Source organism: Stomoxys calcitrans, chromosome 4, assembly GCF_963082655.1.
Source record: "Stomoxys calcitrans chromosome 4, idStoCalc2.1, whole genome shotgun sequence".
Classification (NCBI taxonomy): Eukaryota; Metazoa; Arthropoda; class Insecta; order Diptera; family Muscidae; genus Stomoxys; species Stomoxys calcitrans.
In genome coordinates this window covers 128,767,488-128,792,311 of record NC_081555.1, presented here as the reverse complement: position 1 = coordinate 128,792,311, position 24,824 = coordinate 128,767,488, and the positions used below count along the sequence as shown (strand labels likewise).

At 34.2% G+C, this 24,824-nt stretch overlaps 1 protein-coding gene across 1 annotated transcript; it reads right to left on the bottom strand.

The window, feature by feature from the left end:
* Positions 1–15,225: 15,225 nt before the first annotated feature.
* Positions 15,226–24,419, bottom strand: LOC106090322 (probable isoaspartyl peptidase/L-asparaginase GA20639). Its single transcript, XM_013256477.2, has 3 exons — positions 24,405–24,419; positions 16,307–16,354; positions 15,226–16,239 (listed from the first exon to the last, which is right to left on the bottom strand). The coding sequence occupies exons 1-3, from the start codon at positions 24,417–24,419 to the stop codon at positions 15,247–15,249; spliced, it is 1,056 nt and encodes a 351-aa protein (XP_013111931.2). The 3' UTR covers positions 15,226–15,246.
* Positions 24,420–24,824: the final 405 nt, after the last annotated feature.

Sequence of the window (24,824 nt, the reverse complement as noted above, 5' to 3'; positions counted from 1 at the left end):
GGGAAATCATTGCGAGCCGTAACGTACATTTCTATTTCAAGTTTCGAATAGAATTCATCGATTACGGAGGCCATCATCCCAAACATTCACATCTCGATCCTAACAAATCGATTATGTATGCGAGAATAAGGTCCCAGGTTTTTCTTAAAGATACCAGAAAACAGCAGCAAGCCACATTAAAAATATTGCACTTGCTGTTCAAAAGTAGCAGACTGACTTCCACTTCTTTCTTTATCCAAGCCATTACAAAGCTCGCAAATTAATTTCAGCTCTCATAACTTTAAACGGTAGCTGTGTGGGTGTGTGTCTTCTATTCAGTTACGGTCAAAGTGAGCCCTCGTGAGTATTGCTCAAAATTGACATGCGGCCAACGGCAAGCTCACACCTTATACCAGCAATCGTTGTTGGCGCTTACGACTCTCAAAGAGCAAAACATAAAATACTTCTTTAAATTCGTTGAGCTACTGTAAGTTTTTTTGCTGATGCGCATAACTTTTGCTTGCTGGTTATATTTCACATTTTGAGCAATACTCACGAGGGCTCACTTTGACCGTAACTGAATAGAAGACACACACACACACAGCTACCGTTTAAAGTTATGAGAGCTGAAATTAATTTGAGAGTTTTGTAATGGCTTTGGTAAAGAAAGAAATGGAAGTCTGTCTGCCACTTTTGAACAGCAAGTGCAAAAAATCGACGGAGTATAACTATGCCACACTACAACACTTGATGTCTCATTCCTCTGCTTGCTTTGGCTTCATATGACACTCATCTGAATGGTGCTCATTTGCAGACAACATACGCTGTTCGACTACCAAATTGAAAAATACATCCACATGCAGCCATTACTAAAACATTTGAGCATCTCTCACTATATTGTATATGTGCGGGTGTTTCTAGCTTTATTTCGTTTTAAGGTGGCATGCGTTACAATAATTGCTTTGCCCAAAGTGGCTACAGAGTGAGAAATTTTGACTCTCATGCATTTCTCTGATAGATACGTAGTTACTATTTAAATTCTCTGATTGTCCCCAAAGTGTAATATGACTAAGAATTCTGTGATTTTCATTATTTCACATTCATTCCATGCCCCTAAGGAATTTTCCTCCCACGAAAGCCAGGGTCCTAATTCTCGCATCTGTGAACGAGCAAGTTTTTATTAGAATATTACTTCCGTTTCGTAAATACTAATTGGATGATGGCTTATGATCGTAATTTGTCAACAAGTTATCGATTTCGGAAAAACAAAATTTACCGATTTAAACAGTTAAACAGTTAAAAAAATTATTAGTTGCTGTGTTATATTTTAGTCCTATCCAGTGGTTTAGTCCATACAGTCAGATGTTCTGGATATAATATCAGTGCAAAGTTGTTCTGGTAAGTCATTGATATTATGCAATAACTGATAATAATAATCGATTAATCGTAATTTGCATTATATACTACTCAAATAAAACACAACAAGAATGTCATTGTTTTCAACGATTACTATTTTTACTCAATAAATTGTTGTTTCATGTGAAAAAAACAGAAGGCCAGAAACACGAATCTGAAGCCCGTTTTTGGGCGCAAAGGCCTCTGGACCGTCCTAGTGGAAAGTGCTACAACTTAGGCAATATGGGTATCAAATGAATGGTATTAGCGAATAGATTTCGAATATGCAAAATTGCATTAAGGAACGGGGGCAAACTTCTCACAGATCAATGAGTGCTGTTCGGTTCAAGTTTAAGCTCAATGATAAGGAACCTCCTTTTTATGGCCGAGTCTGTTGCCTCTTAGAGTATTCTTTGGACAAAAATAGTTAAGAGTTAACATAGATCTCAATGTCTAGAACACAGAGTTGTAATTGAGTGTATAATATAGGAAAAAGTGGAATATGGTCCAAATCGGTCAATAGCCTGATTTAGCTCCCATATAAACCGATCTCCCGATTTAACTTTTTGAGCCTCCAGAGGTCGCAATTATTACCCGATTTGTCTGAAATTTTGCATGATGACATCTGATAAGAGTATCATCAACTACCACAAATAACCTGATAAAGCTCCCATATAAACCAATCTCTTGATTAGAGTTCTTAAGCCTATAGAAGGCGTTTACTTTAACATACGACTTTATCCCTAAATTGTGTTTTCCGTTTTACTGATTTCCGGTGTTTATGTTAAGTTTTCGGATTTGATGTATTCAGGGGACAATAGTAGAATTTTTTAGGAGTTTTTTAATTTAAAGGAGTTCTTAGCCCTGTTTCCGAAAAAGGGACCGAAAAATCATTTTTACAAAATAGTCCAAAATACTGATTGAATATATTGAATATACTTGTAAAATCCCTTAAACGACTAGGGATTTTGTTAGTAGCATGGAATTCCTGAACTAAATTTTCTTTTTATATCCTCCACCATAGGATGGGGGTATCCTAATTTCGTCATTCTGTTTGTAACACCTCGAAATATGCGTCTGCGACCACATAAAGTATATATATTCTTGATCGTCATGTCATTTTAAGTCGATCTAGCCATGTCCATCCGTCCGTCTGTCTGTCGAAAGCACGCTAACTTCCGAAGGAGTAAAGCTAGCCGCTTGAAATTTTGCACAAATACTTTTTACTAGTGTAGGTCGGTTGGTATTGTAAATGGGCCAAATCGTTCCATGTTTTGATATAGCTGCCATATAAACCGATCTTGGGTCTTGACTTCTTGAGCCTCTAGAGGACGCAATTCTCGTCCAATTTGACTGAAATTTTGGTATCACTTCCAACAATTGCGGTAAGTGTGGCTCAAATCGGTCCATGTTTTGATATAGCTGCCATATAAACCCATCTTGGATCTTGACTTCTTGAGCCTCTAGAGGGCGCAATTCTAATCCGATTTGACTGATATTTTGTTTGTTTTGTTTTGTTATGATATCCAACAACTGTGGCAAGTATGGTTCAAATCGGTCCATGTTTTGATATAACTGCCATATAAACCCATCTTGTGTCTAGACTTCTTGAACCTCTAGAGGGCGCAATTCTTATCCGATTTGACGTGGTGGTGGTGTTTTGGTATCACTTCCAACAACTGCGGTGAGTATGGCTCAAATCGGTCCATATATTGAAATAGCTGCCATATAAACCCATCATGGGTCTTGACTTCTTGAGCCTCTAGAGGGCGCAATTCTCGATTTGACTGAAATTTTGCACGTAGTGTTTCGTTATCACTTCCAACAACTGTGTTAAGTATGATTTAAATCGGTTCATAATCTGGTATAGCTGTCATATAAACCGATCGTGGATCTTGACTTCTTGACCCTCTAGAGGGCGCAATTCTCATCTGATTTGACTGAAATTTTGCACGTGATGTTTTGGTATCACTTCCAACAACTGCGGTGGTTCAAATCGGCCCATATTTTGATATAGCTGCCATATAAACCGATCGTGGATCTTGACTTCTTGAGCCTCTAGAAGGCGTAATTCTCATCCGATTTGGCAGAAATTTTTGTACATCGACTTCTCTCCTTCAACATACGGGTCTAATATGGTCTGAATCGATCAATAGCTTGATACAGCTCCCATATAAACTGATCTCTCAATTTTGCTTCTTGAGCCCCTACAAGGCGCAATTCTTATTAGAATGAACTGAAATATTACACACTGACTTCTACAATGTTCAGCATTCATTTATGGTCCTGATCGGACTATAACTTGAAATAGCTCCAATAGCACAACAATTCTTATTCAATATTCTTTGTTGGCCTTGAAAGAGATACCGTGCATAGAACTCGACAATTGCGATCCAAGGTGGAGGGTATATAAGATTCGGCCGCAATCCCATGGCAGCCGGTTGTATGTACCGGATTGACCCGATGAATTCCTTCATCGCCAAGGGCTGCCGCCTCAATGTACCACAACTGCTACTGCAACAACACGCTCTTACTTGTTCTAGGTTACTTTTTATTATTTAGAGTGCACAACAAGCCGATCACTGGCTGAGGTGTATGCTCATTTTGGCAATGGGCGTGATCATGCCTCTTTTCAACCTAACCCAATCATAATGTAAAGCAAAACTCGGATTTCAATCATGGACGGAATTAAAAAAGAATAGGATTTCTATTAAATCTCACATACCAAATGGGCCTTTATGAGATTTGGATGAAACATGCAATCATATGTGGATATAGTTGAGAGGCGTTTTTTACATAAAGCTTTAAATATATCCATGATGGTGGGTATTAAAAATTCAGCTAGGCTGAACTAAATACTTTTTCCCTTGGTGTTTTCCTATTTCAAAGATTTAAGAAAAATGTAGGAGAAAATAAATTCAAGTGCTTATATGACGGAGTGGCAAAGTTTGCCATAATCGTTTAGTTCTTAATTTAAATCAATATATTCTAGCGCATGAAAAGAATGTCTTTTAAAAAAGTTGTTGATTTTTTTTTGTTAAATTCATTATAATTTCTTTTCTTTCCATCTAAATGCAAAAATCACTTAATACAAACAAATAAACAAAATGGCTTTAAATTAGTAAAGTATTGAATTGCATATAATAAATAAATAGTTAAATAAATATAATTTATTTTAAATAGAATAGAAACAATTAACAACAAAAGAATTTAAATAAAAAATCATAATAAATACAAAGAAAATTAAAACAAAAAAACTGTTTTACAAATTCAAAATCTTCCAAAGAACGGAAGAAGAGAAATTTAAATTTAGTTTTTTTTTTTTTTTAACTTAAACTTTTTGGCTTAAATAAGATGAGAATTTAAAATCATTATTTGTAGTCTGTTTTTAAATATCAACAAAAACAACAGAAACGAAATTATATGTTACAAACAAAATTGATTAAAATTACTGGAATTAAAATTTAAATATAATCAAGTTAAATATATAGAAAAAAATAATAATAAGTTAAACTTTTTATACCAAACATATATTTTTTTTTGTTTTTGAAAATAAAATGAAATTAAAAAACATAAGAAAAAAAATACAAACAATCCAAAAAGTTGGTAAAGTTTGCTAAAAATTTGCAGAGGACAACATAAATGTGTATACATGTATTTTTGTGTAATTTTATAAATATTTTTGTATGTAAAGACAAGTAAAACAAGCGATTAAGCTAACCCTATAGGATAATCAACTAAACCAATGAACATGAAGGCATTTTAAAGCAAAACCACATTTATTGTATGAGTAAAAAAAATTTATAAAAATAAAATTATACAAAAATCCATTGATGAGGAGGTATTCAAATTAGACAAAGGAAAGAACCCCCGTAGAAAATCTACATTTGGTTATCAAGGCAGGCAAGGAGTAAAAGATTGAACAATTCGAGAAGGCATACTTTGTTTTAAAAATAAAATAAAAATGAATAAAAAAAGTTTTTATTTCAAATGTTTGTATGACAAACTAAAAAAAACGTAAATTTTTAATAACATTTTTGTTAACTGTTAGGGCGAACATCATTTTATTTCACAATTTTCCGCTGTATCTCTTTTGAGACGAGCTTAATGATCGAAGATTTTTTGAAATGGAAAAGGAAAGAAAAGAGGTCATAAAACACAAACCACTATGGGATGCTTTTCGTATTTGGTTAGAAGACTTTTCAACTATTTTATCTGCACCTTCTTTTCAACCTAACCTAACCCTAAGTGTGTAGGCTTAATGGGCGATACATTGGTAGGTCGTACTTACATCGAGTTTGACACTTATTACTCTAGCTGTTCTTTTCCATCGCATGTGTTTTCTCTATGTAGTGATGCACTAATTTTCTACACGACTGGCCAAATTTTGGATCTCATGCAGTTATCAGGTGCAGATGACATGTGTATACCATGGAGGCCATATATCCATGGTATACACATATCATCTATACTAGATAACTGCATGAGATCCAAAGTTTGGCACTCAATAGGCACTTTGGCCAAAGCAATTGTCTGTATCGCATGCCACATAAAAACAAAGTAAGCTAGAAACACACACACAACCGAGTGAGAGATGCGCGAATGTTTTAGTAAACGTTCAGTGGATATGATTTTCTATTTTGTTGGAAGACATCGTGTGTTATTTGCAAATAAACACCACTTAGATGAGTGCCATATGAAGCTAAAGCAAGAAGCGGAATGAGACATAAACTTTAGTTGAGCGGCATAGATATTGTCCATTGTGTTTTTTTACCATTAAACAAATTAACCATATTCCCTAGCTTGGAGCACTTCCCACCAAGCGTATACAGATTCCTTTTTACGTAAAAAAGGAATTCAGGTTCGTGTTTCTGACCTTCTTTCACATACAACAACAATGCACTGTGTAAAAATAGGAATAGTAGTTGTTATAATTGCTGCGTTTTATTTTAGTACTGCAAATGCAAATTTTGCCCATGACCATTCCACTAAGGAACAGGGGAAAACTTCTCACATATCAATCAGTGCAGTCCGATTCAAGTTTAAGCTCAATGATAACCATTCCACTACGGAACAGGGGAAAACTTCTCACATATCAATGAGTGCAGTCCGATTCAAGTTTAAGCTCAATGATAAGGGGCCTCCTTTTTATAGCCGAGTCCGATCGGCGTGCCGCAGTGAGACACCTCTTTGGAAAGAGGTTTTACATGGCATAGTATCTCACAAATGTTGGCAGCATTAGGAGGGGATAACCACCCCTGAAAATTGTTCTTATGGTCACGCCAGGATTCGAACCCAAGCGTTCAGCGTCAAAGGCGGACATGCTAACCTTTGCGCTACGGTGGCCTCCTTTATTTTAGTATTATATAGTGCAAATCACAAGTAATCGGTTCTTTTTATCTGTTATTGCATGATATCGATAACTTACTAGTACTACTTTGCACTGATATTCTTTCCACTTTGCACTGTCCGTCTGTCGAAAGCAAGCTAACTTTGGAAGAAGAAAGCTAGGCGCTAGAAATTTTGCACAAATATTGGGTTTGCCCAAAAAGTACTTGCGGATTTTTTAAAAGAAAGTAAATGCATTTTTAATAAAACTTAGAATGAACTTTAATCAAATATACTTTTTTTACACTTTTTTTCTAAAGCAAGCTAAAAGTAACAGCTGATAACTGACAGAAGAAAGAATGCAATTACAGAGTCACAAGCTGTGAAAAAATTTGTCAACGCCGACTATATGAAAAATTCGCAATTACTTTTTGGGCAACCCAATATAACACAGCCATGATTGGGATGGTAAAATATGCTCGGCTGATCGGTTAATTTTTCTCCGAAATCGATAACTTGTTCACAAACTACGATCAGAAGCCATTATCTAGTTGGTATTTACGGAACGAAAGTAATGTTCGAATAAAAAGTTGCTCATTTACAGAAGGGAGAATTTGGCCCATGGCTTTCGTAGGAAATTTCTTAAGGGCATGGAATGAAAGTGAAAAAATGAAAATCACAGAATTCTTACTCATATTTCAATCAGGGGCAATCAGAGAATTTAAATAGTATCTATCAGAGAAACGCCCGAAACACAAAACTTCTCACTCAGTAACCACTTTGGCCAAAGCAATTACCTGTAACGCATGACACCTTAAAACGAAGTAAGCTAGAAACACACGCACATATACAATAGAGTGAGAGATACCCAAATGTTTTGGAATTGGGTGCATGTGGATGTGTTTTTTTAAATTTGGTCGTCGCACAGCGTATGTGATATGCAAATGAGCACCACTCAGATGAGTGTCATATGAAGCCAACGCAAGCAGATAAATGAGACATATACTCTGTTGTTTTTTTTTTTGCACTTACTTTTTTATTTTTGGATGAGAATTGCTTTTATCAGTGAAGTACGTGCCGTCTGTCTCCGTCTGTTCAAAAGTGACCGACTTACTTCTACTCTTTTCTTTACCCAAGCCATTACAAAGCACGCAAATTAATTTCAGTTTTCATAACTTTGAACGGTAGCTGTGTGTCTTCTATTTAGTTACGGTCAATGAGAGCCCACGTGAGTATTGCTCAAAATGTAAAATATGCCCAGCAATCATTCTTTCAACAATCATTTCAGCAAAAACCCTTACAATAGCTCAACGAATTTAAAGGAGTATTTTATGTTTTTGTCGTTGAGAGTTGTAAGCATCAACAACCATTGCTGGTATAAGGTGTGAGCTTGCCATTCGTTGCATGTCTACCATGTGCACTTATTTTAAAGTGCTGCTGTTCTCTGATCTGGAAAAACAAGTCCATTACTACAATAAGAAACAGATGGAGTGAATGAGAACAGCTTCTCTTAAAAGTGTCAAACTTGGTTAGTGTCATGCTTACATCGTAGACACGTGTTCACGATATATTCAATATGAGTACGACCTTCCAATGTATCGCCCTTAAAGCCTCCACACTTAATATGCCTCTAACCAAAGGCGAAACTCTTAACATAGTGGTTGGTGTGTAGTGATCTTTGGCTTTCCTTTTCCGTTAGAAACAATCTTCGATCGTTAAGTTCGTTTTGAAAAAAGAAACAATGGAAAATTATATTTTAAATTGTTATATTCTGTAGTTGATGTTGTAGCAGTGTTGTACACTGAGGTGGCAGCCCTTGCCGATGAAGGAATCCATCGGGTTAATCCGGTACGTATAACCGGCCTTTTCTGGCTGACATTTACCATAGGGGTAACTACCAAACCCATGGTTGTCCAGCTTATTTATTAGTTGACAACCGTGGGTGATTTTATTTGTAAATAAAATCACCATTTGGTTTTAAATCAAAATGTATTCAAAAATGTGGTCGAAAGGTCGAAAATCGAAAAACACAAATCTGGTACATAACTTTGTGGTCGAATAACCTAGGGGAGCGCCCCACCCACAAAACGTCTCAAATTGGCATACGAGGGCTGCTCTAAAAGTTTCTCGCCGGCAACACTAAGTATTGCCAGGTGCAATTTGACATTGCCATTGGAAAGTTTGACATTTTCTAGCATAATCGAACTAAGAATGTTTTGACTATTTGAAAATATTAATTTGACATAAAAATTGAATTAATTCGTGAACATTTTCGTGCGACCATTTTTCACAGCTTACGGCTTAAATTATCACAATAAGAGAATTTTACGAAAACTTCCAAAAAAATATAATTTTGACAAAATTTTCTATAAAAATAAAATAAAGAGCCGTTGCCGTTGTCTAGCGTTCGAAGCCATCAATCAATACAACTACCAAAAAAAAAAATGCACAAATGACATGTGTATACCATGGAGGCCATGTAGTCGAATAGAAAATAAGTCTATTACGACAAAGAAAACACATGTGGTGGAAGAGAACAGCTGATGAGAAAGTTGACAAACTTGTTTGAGTTTTCTGCTCACATTGTGGACACCTTTTAATTGTATATTCGGTATAAGTATGACCAGCCTATTGCTCCTTGAAAAACCCCTAACCCAGGAAAAACGCGTCCCATAGTGGTTGGTGTGTTGTGATCTCTGGCTTTCCTTTTCCATTTCAAAGATCTTCGATCATTAAGCTCATCTCAAAGGAAGAAAAAAGATAAAAAAGGTAAATTGTGACAAAATTTTTATAAAATATACATTTTGACAAAATTTCTTATAAAGAGTACATTTCGAAAAAATTTCCTATAAAAAGTAAATTTTGAAAAATTTTCTATAAAAAGTAAATTTCGACAAAATTTCCTATAAAAGTAAATTTTCATAAAAATTTTTATAAAAAGTAAATTTCGACAAAATTTTCTATAAAAAGTAAATATTCATAAAATTTCCTATAAAAGGTAAATTTTCATAAAATTTCTTATAAAAAGTAAATTAGTACAAAATTTTCTATAAAACATAAATTTTGACGAAATTTCCTATAAAAAGCAAATTTTGACAAATTTTCCTATAAAAAGCAAATGTTGACAAAATTTCCTATGAAATGCAAATTATGACAAAACTTCCTATAAAAAGTAAATTATCATAAAATTTCGTACAAAAAGTAAATTTCGACAAAATTTCCTATAAAAAGTAAATTTTCATAAAATATCCCACAAAAAGTAAATTTTGACAAAATTTCCTATAAAAAGTAAATTTTGACAAAATTTCCTATAAAAAGTAAATTTTGACAAAATTTCCTATGAAAGTTATGTTTGACAAATTTTCTTATAAAAAGTAAATAAGTACAAAATTTTCTATAAAAACTAAATTTTGACGAAATTTCCTATAAAAAGTACATTTTGACAAAATTTCCTATAAAAAGTAAATTTTGACAAAATTTTCTATAAAAAGTAAATTTTGACTACATTTTCTATTTAAAGTACATTATGACAAAACTTCCTTTTAAAAGTACATTTTGACAAAATTTTCTATAAAAAGTAAATTGCGACAAAATTTCCTATAAAAAGTAAATTTTCATAAAATATCCTACAAAAAGTAAATTTTGACAAAATTTCCTATGAAAAGCAAATTATGACGAAACTTCCTATAAAATGTAAATTCTCATAAAATTTCGTACAAAAAGTAAATTGCGACAAAATTTCCTATAAAAAGTAAATTTTCATAAAATATCCTACAAAAAGTAAATTTTGACAAAATTTCCTATAAAAAGTAAATTTTGATAAAATTTCCTATAAAAAGTAAATTTTGACAAAATTTCCTATAAAAACTAAATTTCGACAAAATTTCCTATAAAAAGTCAATTTTCATAAAATATCCTACAAAAAGTAAATTTTGACAAAATTTCCTATAAAAAGTAAATTTTGACAAAATTTCCTTTAAAAAGTAAATTTTGACAAAATTTCCGATAAAAAGTAAATTTTGACAAAATTTTCTATAACAAGTACATTTTGACAAAATTTTCTATTAAAAGTAAATTTGGACAAAATTTCCTTTAAAAAGCTAATTTTGACAAAATTTCCTACAAAAAGCAAATTTTGATAGTTTCCTATAAAAGTAAATTTTGAAATTTCCTATAAAAAGTAAATTTTGACACATTTTCCTATAAGAAGTAAATTTTGACAAAATTTCTTATAAAAAGTAAATTTTAACAATTTTGAGATAATTTCCTATAAAAAGTAGTATATTTCCCACGAATTCCCCTATGAATACAAATTTTGAAAACATTTTAAAATCCTGCCTTGAAAGTATTTTCATTTCGAATATTTAAGTTTTATAAACCAAAAAAAAAATATTAATATAAAACCAAATTCAAAAAGACGTAAAAAACATATACATATATATAGAGTGCATATACAAAATGAGGGTAATTTATGTAACAAAGTAAAAATCATCATTTAATCCCCTTTAGGATCATGTATAATTTTATAAATTTAAAGAAATAACAACAGGTATGCATATAAGTAAATAACTTAAAAATACAACCCAAAACAATCCCCTATTATTAACTATTTATCAAAAGCAGAAAGTAAGCAAAACTATTGTAAATTATTTAATGAGAAATGAAATAAAAAAAAACAAATAAACTTAATATTAATGAAAGAAAAAAAATATTTGAAAGAAAAAAAAAACAAAATCTTTGCTTTGGCAACGCTGTTGCAAACTTGCAATTCATTCGGCGAAAGGGAGTTTGTTCTGAAGTTTATATTCTCCAAGAGGAACGTACCCCAAGGGAAAAACAATTCCCACAATTAGGAACTTGGCCAAATTTCCTTAAATAGAAACTTTTCGAACACTTTAGATTTTGAGAAAGTTATGCCCAAAAAACACATTGTGAAAACAAAAAATTCTAAAATTTTTTTCTATTAATGATGAATATTCTTATAAATAGTAAATTGTGAGAAAATTTCTTATAAAAAATTATTACAAATGGGAAATTTTGATAAATTTTCCTATAATAGTATATTGAAGACAATTTTCCCAATTTTGAGAAAATTTGAACAATTTTCCTATAATAGTACATTTTGAGAAAATTTCCTATAAATAGTAAATTTTGAGAAAATTTCCTATGAATAGAAAATTTGGAAAAAATTTCTCATAAATAATAAATTGTAACAAAATTCCTTATAAAAAGTAAGTTTTTACAAAATTCTACAAAAAAGCAAATTTTAGAACATTTTATCAAAATTAATTTTTTATTATATACGAAATACTAAAGTTCAAAAAAAACTTCCTATAAACAGTAAATTTTAAGAAAAAATTCCTATAAAAAGCAAATTTTGGAAAAATTTTTTCATGACTTAAATTAAAAAAAAAATATCCCATTAATGTAAATTTTTAGAGATTTCCCATAAATAGTAAATTTTGAAAAAATTTCCCATAAATAAAGGGTGATTTTTTAAGAGCTATAGTAAAATTTTTCAAAAAAACATAAAATTTAGAAAAATGCATGAAATCTTTATTTGAATCGATAGTACGGTCCATATAATTTCATTTTTGAAGATTATTTCATGCAAATGTGGACCGTCACTGCGCCTCAAATGGTTCATCCGCTTAGTTCAATATTGGCATACTCTTTCCAACATTACGGCCGATATCTCACGAACAAATGCTTAAATGGTGTCGTCCAATGCGTTAATTGAAGCGGGTTTGTCTGTATAAACATGAGCTTTGACATAGCCCCACAAAAAATAGTCTAAAAGCGTTAAATCGAACGATTGCACTAACTCACCTCCATTATTACGCGTGGTGTGTGACATGTGGCACCGTCGTGTAGAAACCACACGTCATGCTCTTGCATTTTGGGCAAAAAAAAATTGGATATCATCTCACGGTAGCGCTCACCATTCACAGTTACATTACGATTCACTTCATATTTGAAGAAGTACGGTCCAATGATGCCACCAGCCCATAAACCGTACCAAACTGTGACTTTTTGTGCCAAAAAATGAGCTTCGTCATTAAATGGATGAAGCGCGATTGCACAACTTGCAAGTGTTGTTCGTTTTTAAGACGATTTATGGTTAAATTATAGATCAAACTGAAGATGTTTGACAATGAAACAAAACATGAAACGTGCGTGAGCTGTTTGAACCAGTGTTGCCAAAAAGATAATAGCTTAAAACACCCTTTAGTAAATTATGAGAAAATTTCCCATAAAAAGCTAATTTTGACAAAATTTTCTATATAAAGAAAACTTTCAGAAAATTTCTTTAAAAAACCTTACGTAACCAATAAATAGCAAATTTTGAAAAAATTTTCTAAAAAATTAATTTTTAGAAAGTTTTCGTAAAAAAACTTTAAGAAAATTTGCCATAAAACAATTTTTTTTTAAATTTCCCAAAAATTTGTTAAGAAGTAAATTTAAAAAAAAAATCCTTGTCCAAAAACCAGTAAATTTTTGCAAAATTTTCCTCAAAAGTAAAATTTGACAAAATTTCCCCTTTTTAAAAATTTCTTTAAAAGAATATTTTGAGAAAATTTTCCATAAAAAATTTAAAAAAAAATTTCCTTAAATTTTAAGAAAATGTGATTTTGAAAATTTCCCTCAAAAACTTAATTTTGACAAAATTTCCTCTCAAATGTAAAATTTAAAAAAAAAATTTTTTCAATTCAACGAATATTTTGAGAAAATTTTGAGCAAACTTTCTTATATAAAGCAAAACTATAATAAGTACGTATACGCGCTAACATTCGAAAAATAGGATTTTTCGTGGTAGTTCGGACCCGATAGACACCCTTGGCTGTGTCTCTGCTTTCTAATTAAAGTAAATTTCGATAAAAATGTATACTAAATGTAAATAATGTAAATAATTTTTGACAAAACTTCAACAAACACAAAACTTTTTGAACATTTTTGTTTGTTTCACTTTCGAGACGAGCTCAATGATCGAAGATTTTTCTTTGCAAATGGAAAAGGAAAGTCAGAGATAGCAACACACACCAACCACTATGGGACGAGTTTCGTCTTTGGTTGGGAGACATTTCAACCATATTAGGAGTGATGGCTTCAAGGGCCGTGCGTTGGTATGTTGTATTTGAATCGTATTAATAGCGAAAACGCATCTATGATACAATTACCACATTAACCACGCTCGACAACCCTGTCTATTAGCTGTACTTTTTCCCAGTGCATGTGTTTTCGTGAAATGACAGACTTTTTTTCTGCGACAATTACACTGCTTCCATGGTGCACATGATTCTGTGCTTCTGTTGGAAGTTGTATTGATGGCTTTGAACGCTAGACAACGGCAACGACTCTCGCTGTTGGTCCGTGTGGCCAGGTTCGAATCCCTGCCGGGCTCTGCCGAATTTTTTTTAAGTTTTTTGTCAGTTAGGGCGAATATCATAAAATTTGACAATTTTTGTTTTTTTCTATAATTAGTTAAAAAAAAATTGAGAAAATTTGCTATGGAAAGTAATTTTTAAAAAGTTTTCTTTAAATACAAGATTTTGACAAAATTTCCAATAAAAATTAAATTTTAACAAAATTTCCAACACAAAGTACATTTTGAAAATATTTCTATAAATAATAAATTTCAAGAAAATTTCCTACTAACAATAAATTTTGTGACGATTTCTATTATTTTTTTTTTTGTTAAAATTTTAGAAAAATTCCTATAACTAGAAAATTTAAAAAAAAAAAATTTGTTTAAAAAGTAAAATTTTTTTAGAAAAATTTCTGTAAATAGAAAATTTTAAAAAAATATATAAAGAGTAAATTTTTAAAAAAATTTCCCAAAAAAGTAAATTTTTGAGAAAATTTCCTGTAAAAATTAAATTTTTAAAAAAATTTTATGAAAAGTAAAATTTTAAGCAAATTTCCTATGAATAGAAAATTTTGAGGAATTTTTCAACAAAAACTAAATTTTGTATAAATGGTAAACTTTGAATAAATTTCCTATAAATAGTAAATTTACATAAAATAACAAATTTTAGACAAAATTTACTCTAACTAAAAAATGTTTGAAAAAATTTTTCTATAAATAGTAAATTTAGAAACAAAAATCGGTGCAAAATTGGTGCGGCGAGTGATAGCCTGTGTATGGCATGCGGGGTAGATGATGAGACATGAGAGCATATCGCGGCTAACAGACAACGGCACTAAGGTGGGAGACAATATCAAACATGAACTAAGGGCATGGTATGAAAAACAATTAGGGATTTTTGTAAGTAGCCCGGAATTCCTGACATAGATTTTCTTTTTCGAAGTAAATTTTTAGTATTAGGAGCGCACAACAAGCGGACTACTGGCTTAGGTGTATCTCCATGGTGGCATGGGGTGGATTAATATCCTAACCTAACCCAAACTTTGAAACATTTTTTTGTATTCATCGGGCAGCCGCTTTAAATCCAAATAAAAAAAAAAAACAATTTTCGAAAAAAAATCATTTAAAAAATTTTATTATCTTTGTTAAAATTTTTTTTAATTTTTACAAACCCTTATTTAAAGAAATTCAACTCTTGGTTCACCAACAATTTCCACAATATCCTCATCCTTATCAATGCCATAGTGAAGTTCCTCACCACGTTGATAGGCCCATGACATGCGCCTCGATGTAAAATATATACCCAAATTTCCTTTACCATCGATACTTATTACGCCAGCCGTTTGATTGAAGCGATGCGTCATTTCTTCCAACACCTTTGCGGTGGCATCCTGGGCTGACATACCGAAATGTTCAATAAGAGCTAAAATTTTGGAGGCCACATTAAAACGCATTATGGTTTCACCTTGTCCAGTGGCCGAAACGCAACCCGAATCATTGTCAGCATAAGTGCCACCTCCCAAAATTGGTGAATCACCTATGCGGCCAGGCATTTTACCAGTTATACCACCAGTGGAGGTGGCAGCAGCCACATTGCCATAAGCATCGATGGCCACAGCGCCCACTGTGCCAGGAGATCCAAATATTTTGTCACCTATTTCAGGACATGACTTTTGCTTTTTGTTAGCACTGGTACCATTCAAGCTGTTCTTATAATCTTCCAAAGCCTTTTTGGACTTTTCCGTTACCAATGAGCCTTCGGGCAATATCTCAAAACCTTCTTCAACGGCAAAAGCCATGGCTCCCTCACCAGCCAAATACATGTGCCTGGTCTTTTCCATAACACTTCTGGCCAAGGCAATGGGATGCAAGATGTCTTTGGCTAAAGATACGCATCCAGCATTTAAGGTGGAACCATCCATTATCGAGGCATCCATTTCAACATCGCCTTCCCATGTAAGGACGCTGCCATAGCCAGAGTTGAATTGGTCATTTTCCTCCATAGACTGGACTGCCTGTTGAACAGCTTCCACAACACTTCCAGTTTTCTTTAAAGTCTCATAGCCCACACGAGCTGCTAACTTAACTCCGATCTTCTTAAAGGGTATCGATTCATCGCTGACATCCCCAGCGCCACCATGAACCAAAAGAGTGGGAACTATATTTTGAGACTAAAAATGTGCCGATATTTGTAAAAAAAGGAGTAACTACTTAATTGTTTCTATGAAGGATATTTACCAAGGATATCCGAGGAATGGAGGCAAGAATTAAAGCCAAACACAAAATCTGCAATTAAAGAAAAAAATAAGAGTGAAAAATAAAACAAATTTTATTTCTTTAAAATTTTTGTCAAAATTATATTCCCCCGCTCCGCTCCGCCGGTATCAATTCGTGCTCTTCTCCCAAATACTTTTTATTTAAGTCCCATATTGCCATGGTCAGTAAATATTTATGTCCGATTTAGGGGTGTTTTGAGGGATGGGGTGGTCCCTATGATACTCAGAAGATCTATCAGCATCAAATACCATTTATTTAAACCCCATATTGCCAATAGTTTGTGGGATGAAGCGTCCCACATTTGGATATAGATTCGTATTCTACCCCGAAATTCCTTTTATTTGAGCCCCATATTGCCATGGCCAGTAAATAAGTCCTGTTTGGGGGGTGTTTTGGGGAAGAGGCCACTCGGTGACTTGGCTCTGAAAATAGATGTCAGATTCGAATTCTACTCTAAAATACCGACCCCATATTGCTATGGTCGGTAAAATTGTCCACTTGGGGGGTGCTTTTGGGGGAGGGGCGGCCCTATAGACACTTTTTACCGAATTTTGATATCAGATTCGTGCTCTATTTCCAAAGACATTTCATTTGAGCGACATATTGCAATGATCAGTATGTTTGTCCTATTTGGAGGTTGTTTTGGCGGGAGGGGCTCCCACCCAAACACTTGGCTGGGAGGAGTACCCCCAGAAACTTGGTCCCGAAAATCGATATCAATTTCGGGCTCTACTCCCAAATACCTTTCTTTGAGCCCCATATTGCCATGATCTGTAAATATGGCCGATTTAAGAGTGTTTTGGGGATGGGACGGCCCCCAAAACACTTAACTTCATATTTGAATATCAGATTCGTTTTCCACTCTCAAATACCTTTCATTTGAATCATATATTGTCGTGATTAGTCTATTAATATATTTGGTGAGTTTTTGAAGTGGGGCGGCTCCCCTAAGTTCCCCATCCAAAATTTGAATACCAATTTTTTTGTTTTAGGGTACTTAAAGCACACAATTTAGCATAAATCGCACCACCCATCTCCGAGATGTGGCTTTTCTGAAAATTAGGGTAAGGTTCAAATACCTTTCTTTGAGCCCCATATTGCCATGATCTGTAAATATGTCCGATTTAGGAGTGTTTTGGGGATGGGGCGGCCTCCAAAACACTTAACTTCATATTTGAATATCAGATTCGTTTTCCACTCTCAAATTCCTTTCATTTGAATCCCATATTGTCGTGATTAGTCTATAAATATATTTGGTGAGTTTTTGAAGTGGGGCGGCTCCCCTAGGTTCCCCATCCAAAATTTGAATACCAATTTTTTTGTTTTAGGTTACTTAAAGCACACAATTTCGCATAAATCGCACCACCCATCTCCGAGATGTGGCTTTTCTGAAAATTAGGGTAAGGTTCAACACAACTAATCTAGTCATTCCGTTTGTAACACCTCGTCCGATTTGGCCAAAATTTTGCATGCGATATTTTGCTACGACCTCTAACAATTGTGTCAATTAGTGTCAAGTACAGTTCAAATCGGTCGAGTACATGATATAGCTCCCATATAAATCGATCGCCCAATTCCTTGAGCCCTTACAAGCGTCGATTATTCGATTTGGCTAAAATTTTATGTTGTGACTCTCAACAACTGTGCCAAATACCGTCCAAATTGGTCTTTAACCAGATATAGCTCCCATATTTTAGCAGAATCCATGGTGGTGTGTTCCCAAGATTCGGCCCGGCCGAACTTAGCACGCTTTTACTTGTTATACCCTCAACCATAGGATGGGGGAATACTAATTTCGTCATTCTGTTTGTAACACCTCGAAATATGCGTCTAAGGCCCCATAAAGTATATATATTCTTTATTCTCATGAAATTTTGTACAACGGCTTCTCTCATGGCCTTCAACATACGTGTCTAATATGATCAGAATCGATCAATAGCTTGATACAGCTCCCATATAAACCTATCTCCCGATTTTGCTTCTAGAGTGCCTACAAGGCGCAATGCTTAACCGAATGAACTGAAATATTACACAATGACTTCTACAATGTTCAGCATTTATTTATCGTCCGAATCGGACTATAACTTGATATAGCTCCAATAGTATAACAGTTCTTATTCAATATTTTATTCCTAAAAAGAGATACCGCGCATAGAACTCGACAAATGCGATCCATGGTGGTGGGTTCCCAAGATTCGGCCCGGGCGAACTTAGAACGCTTTTACTTGTTTTTAAATTATAAAATGCGCTTCTTTTAAGAAATCCTGTAAGCCATCCATCACTAGCCGAAAATTCCTTTCTCTTATCTTGACGACTTGTTGATGGCTTCGATAGCTGCAGTTGCTTATAAATTCGTAGTGACTTCTGCTTTATAATATATCCATCTACAGGTATTCTCTTTTGCAATAAATGCACAATCCAAAATACTACACATGTTTCCATTTTTACTAACACTTCATGTCTCCAACTTCGACACATCGTGTGAGGATCAACTCGACATGTTCAGGTATAGCCTTCATAGCGTCCATGCCAGGTGATCTCCCGCTTCTAAGATGGCAGACACTGTCCAGACTCTTTCAGACTTGGAGGAGGCACGATCATCTCCACACTGGGAGCCTATTTGTGATCATCCGCATCGGGAAAGATCATTCCCATTAACACCCTAGCACGCTCGGGCCAAGAACACAAAACACATTGTCCCCCATTTTAAAACCGCCCAGGTCACCCTGACTAGAACCCTGTGGCCCAGCGCGCCGGCACACGCGTTATACCTTGCCCCATGGATCATCTCTGTTGTCCTGTACAAATCTCCTAAAGTGATCTTCCTTACTCCTAATCAATAGTTGATTTTGGCTCTTTGGAATCGCCTCCTCACACGCCTGACGTTTCGCCGCATTGTTTCCAGCTCACGGATTCACCACTTGACCTTACTTGGTTTCGCCTTTCGACGTCTGCAAAGGAGCACATCATTTACCGCTCTCATCCATTCGTCTGCCTTAGCAATTTGGTCATCCACGGTCAGTGATGTTTCTATGAAAATTATAATTGTTATATTGGGTTGCCCAAAAAGTAATTGCGGATTTTTTAAAAGAAAGTAAATGCATTTTTAATAAAACTTAGAATGAACTTTAATCAAAAATACTTTTTATACATTTTTTTTCTAAAGCAAGCTAAAAGTAACAGCTGATAACTGACAGAAGAAAGAATGCAATTACAGAGTCACAAGCCGTTGAAAAACTTTGTCAACGCCGACTATATGAAAAATCCGCAATTACTTTTTGGGCAACCCAATAAATTTTTTATTAAAATTCGAATTCCGTTGAATTTTCCACCACGAGTTTCATCTATCTTGTAAATTACCACAATTATTCCCTTGATAACAAACAGTCATTATATAAAAGTCACTTTTGTGACCACTTTTTTGTAGTTAATCCGCAATAAAGGTTGTTTTTGATAAGATTTCGGCATTACTTGATTATCGCTTCATAATCGATTGCTTTCTTATTGCACATTTCTTGTGTTTATGTAAAATTATTGCTTCACTAGCCAGTAATGTATTTTCTTTTTAAATAATTTTCCATTCTTACATTAAGAAGCCCCATTGATGTCGAAGTTTTGGCACTGAACAACAGCTTTTTACTGAATTCAGAAAAATGTGGCTCAAGAATTCCAAGCGGCTTAGTTGATCCACTTGGGTGAACTGAGCGTTTTCATTTCTAAACCAAAACCGAAAAAAACACGTTGATGCGATATAAAAATAATTACTTTTTGTAATTAAATGTACAATGGACTCTGCCAACAGGTTATCTATAAATGGGACTAATGCAGGTGGTGTCACATTGAAAGCAGGCCTTGAACAAGAAAGACTTAGGCCGAAGAATATGTGCCATAATAGGAGGCGTGTGTTATTTTTCTTTGTTGTACCAGTACATCTTAAAGCTGTCTTTCTTTGTTTATTATTGAAGATTGGTTCTTGTTTAATGTATGTATGCTGCCATAATGGTGATTAGAAAATCTAAATATAAATGCACTGTAATGATGCCATTAAGGTTAAATATGCATAGATTTTTATTTATGGGCTAATTCTATAAATTAATACATGATAGTAGAGTTTTTTTTAATTAGAATTAGAAAATTGATGAAAAGTTCTTCAATATTTATTCAAACGAGAAATTCCTTCACTGAAAATATCACTGAGAACTAATTTTGAATATGTTTGTCTAATTTTAGACTTTTTAAGAAAAAAATTTCCTTAGACGAACAATTTTTTACTTGATATTAAGGAATTTTATATTAAAGTTGGTACTTTTGCATTTCTATTTTTCAGATGGTAATCATAAATGAACATTAATTCAGAATGAAATTGTCTTGTATTATAACTTTAAACTAAAGTCGTTACAAAAATAGGTTATAAGAAATTGCTGCGAAAAGTGAACGGAGTAGTACGGCCTTTAAATGGAAAATCTAATGAAATCCACATAGCCTGTGACACTAAAAGTAAAGAAAATCTGCACATTTTCATACCCTACACCATCACTGTGGTACAGGGTATTATAAGTTTGTGCATTTGTTTGCAATGCTAAGAAGGACAAGAGCTAGACCCATTGATAAGTATACCGATCGACTCAGAATCACTTTCTGATTCGATTAAGCCATGCCCATCTGTCCGTCTGTGAGTCCATGTATTCTTGTAATCAAAATGCATGTCGTATTTGTTGTCCAATCATCACGAAATTTTGCACATATCGCTTTTTTGGCTCAAGGACAAACACTATTGATTTTGGTAAAAATCGTTTCAGATTTAGATATATGGGTTGCCCAAAAAGTAATTGCGGATTTTTTAAAAGAAAGTAAATGCATTTTTAATAAATCTTAGAATGAACTTAAATCAAATATAATTTTTTTTAAACCTTTTTTCTAAAGCAAGCTAAAAGTAACAGCTGATAACTGACAGAAGAATGAATGCAATTACAGAGTCACAAGCTGTGAAAAAATTTGTCAACGCCGACTATATGAAAAATCCGCAATTACTTTTTGGGCAACCCAATAGCTCCAATATATTGAATCGCCCGTTTTGCACTTAAATGACCGTAGTAGCTAAAATTGTTCAACCAATCTGCACAAAATTTGGCACGGACAGTTTTGTTACTGATCCTCTGAAAGATTATAACAAAATCGATCAAGATTTGGATCTAGCTCCCATATATATGTATCGCCCGATTTTTACTTTAATGGCCGTAGTAGGTAAAATTTTCAACCGATCTGCACAAAATTTGGCACGGACTGTTTTGCTAACGTCGAATCTTATAACCCCTCCACCATGGATCGCATTTGTAAAGTTCTTTTTCCGATATCAAAGGATAATGGATAAGTATTGCTATGCTGAAACTATACCGAGTTATATCTTTGGGGTTTGGGTGGTGGAGACCAAAGTATTGGGTTGCCCAAAAAAGTAATTGCGGATTTTTCATATAGTTGGCGTTGTGACTCTGTAATTGCATTCTTTCTTCTGTCAGTTATCAGCTGTTACTTTTAGCTTGCTTTAGGAAAAAAGTGTAAAAAAAGTATATTTGATTAAAGTTCATTCTAAGTTTTATTAAAAATGCATTTACTTTCTTTTAAAAAATCCGCAATTACTTTTTGGGCAACCCAATAGAATTCATTGGGCAAAATTTGAGCCAAGTCGGATGAGAATTGCGCCCTATAGTGGTTCAAGCAATAAAATTGGGGGATCTGGAAGCTATATCAGATTAAGAACCGATTCCAGCCATATATAACACTTTTGTTAAGGTCATACTCAAAGTGGTTGTGCAGAGTTTTAGCCAAATCGGATAAGAATTGCTTCCTCGGAGCTATATATGACTGTAAACGGATTTGGACCATACTTGGCGCAGTTGTTAATGGTATAACCAAAACACTCTGTCAAAATTTCAAGCAATTCGGATAATAAATGCGCCCTCTGGAGGCTCACAAAGTCAAGATCCGAGATCGGATTATATGGAAGCTATATTAGGTTATGACCTGATTTGAACCATACTTGGCACAGTTGTTAGAAGTTAGAACAAAACACTTCATGTAAAATATATGAGTCAAGCCGAATAAAAATTTCTAGAGACTAAAGAAGTCAAGAGACGAAATCGGAATTTATATGGGAGCTATATCAAGTTATGAACCGATTTGGTCCATACTTAGCAGAGTTGTTGGAAATTAAAATAAAACATTTGGTGCAAAATTTCAGCCAAATCGTTAAGAATTATGCCCTCCAGAGGCTCAAGAAGTCAAGATCCGATATCGCTTTATATGGCAGATATACCAAAACATGGGCCGATTTGGCTCATCTACAATCCCAACCGACCTGCACTAATAAGAGGTATTTGTGCAAAATTTCAGGCATCTAGCTTTACTTCTTCGAAAGTTAGCATGCTTTCGACAGACAGACGGGCGGACAGACGGATCGACTGACAGACGGACGGACAGACGGACCGACTGACAGACGGACGGACAGACGGGCTTATGGGTCTGTAGGCCTTTGGTGTCGCATAACTTGCCTAGCCGCACTTGGGTATAGATAGCACCTGTGATCACTGCCATGCTTTCGGAGTATAGGCAAGTCCTTGGTACGCTGTTTAAATAGTGGCTAGATGGGGCGCCATATAGTCGGCCTCCTTCTGTAGTAACAGCGAAAATATTCCATCGGGTCGGGGTGACTTAAAAAATTGGAAACTCCTCAAGCCTTCCTTTGCCAAAAATTCTGTTATGATAAACTTTCGAAAAACCGCATTATTCCAAAATTCTGCTGTCTCCGTAAGTTCGATCGTATGCTGTAGAAAATGCGTTTTCATCAAAAGGCTCAACTTGTCCTCCTCACTCCTATGTCGTCTACATAATAAATACATAATAAATACATATTTCGATATATAAATGGGTTCGTCAATGTAGTAAACGCCAAAAACCCTCTAGATAGACTAATAGAATGACTGTCTTCTATTCGCCTGGATTTATTTTTCAACATCGACAAACAGGCTATACGAGCTGTGTTTAATACACACATGCATAGTAACAGCTGTTTAAGTCAAACTGGCTTAAGCTTAGACCGATTACCCGATTAACGGTCTTGAGCCGATAAATGGCGCATTTATTTTCTGATTTTGCTAGAATTTTCTTCACTGAGTTATATTAGAACCCTCAACATCCGTACTGAATATGGTCCATATCGGGCTAAATAAATTTATGGTTCCCATATAGTCCGAATTGCCGATTAGGGGAATACGTTGAGTACAGTGAGTTGCAATAGACCCGCTGATATATCTGCCATACAAATCGGTCTTAAGCCCCTTTAAGTCTCGTTTATTACCCCATTTCGTTGAAATGTGGAACATTAAGTTATATTAAGCGCCACTATACCTGCACCAGCTATAGTCGAGATCGGATCATATTTGAATATGGATCGCTCTACAGATTTAGGGTCTGGAGTTATGAGGAGCATTTAATTTATCCGATTTAGTTGAAATTTGTAACAATGAGTTCTATTAGACCTTTCGATTCTCGTGTGGAGTATTGTCGAAATTTGTTTATAGATAGATCTATCTCCCGATTTAGGGTCTTGAGTCCATTAAAGGCACATTTTTAATCGAATTCGCAAAAATTTGAAACAATGGATTGTATTGGACGCCTCGACACCCGTGCTGAGCATAAGCCGATCTCTCGATTTAAGGCCACGTGAAAGCCTGTTGACGAAATTTTAAATAACGGGTAATTTTAGTCCTCTCGACACCTTACGCGATATAGATCGATGCCTAAAAAACAAATTTGATCGGAATCCAAAGTTCATTTTCATTTGTTTTTTGTCACATTCTAAAGTTGACTCATAGCAACTTGGCGGTAGTAAATAATTAGATTTATTGAACGCAATTGCTTTCTTATCCAACAAAATGTTTATTGCTTTCACCAAACGATATCATGCTTCACTTTCTTCACAATTCGTTAGTTACATAAATATAAATTTCCAATGATTATTCGCAAAATTAGTTCCATAACTTTTAAAATTTCAAAATCTTACTTTTAAACCCGCCATTGTATAAAGGTTTGTTCGTTTACCTCGGCCGTCAATTTGTAACTAAACCACGGTATGCTTCAAGCGATTATCTGCAACCGATTATCTAAGACGATAACATTTTTTTGAAGGGTTCCTACTTATCGTTGACATTAATGGTTAACATATCTTGGAAAATATATGTCCAATGATCATAAACGTTGATTTTATTTACCCCAGGGGGGAAATATACATTTTTTCATCATAAATTATAATATAAGGCTTGTTTTTATCAAAAAAAAAAAAAAAAAAAAAAACAAGTAAAAGCGTGCTAAGTTCGGCCGGGCCGAATCTTATATACCCTCCACCATGGATCGCATTTGTAGAGTTCTTTTCCCGGCATCTCTTCTTAGGCAAAAAAGGATATAATAAAAGATTTGCTCTGCT

Bases quoted from the DNA above. Each gene is read 5' to 3' on its own strand.
- LOC106090322 (XM_013256477.2), bottom strand. The intron at 16,240-16,306 runs GTAAATATCCTT...GCACATTTTTAG, and splicing joins CCATTCCTCGGATATCCTTG to TCTCAAAATATAGTTCCCAC.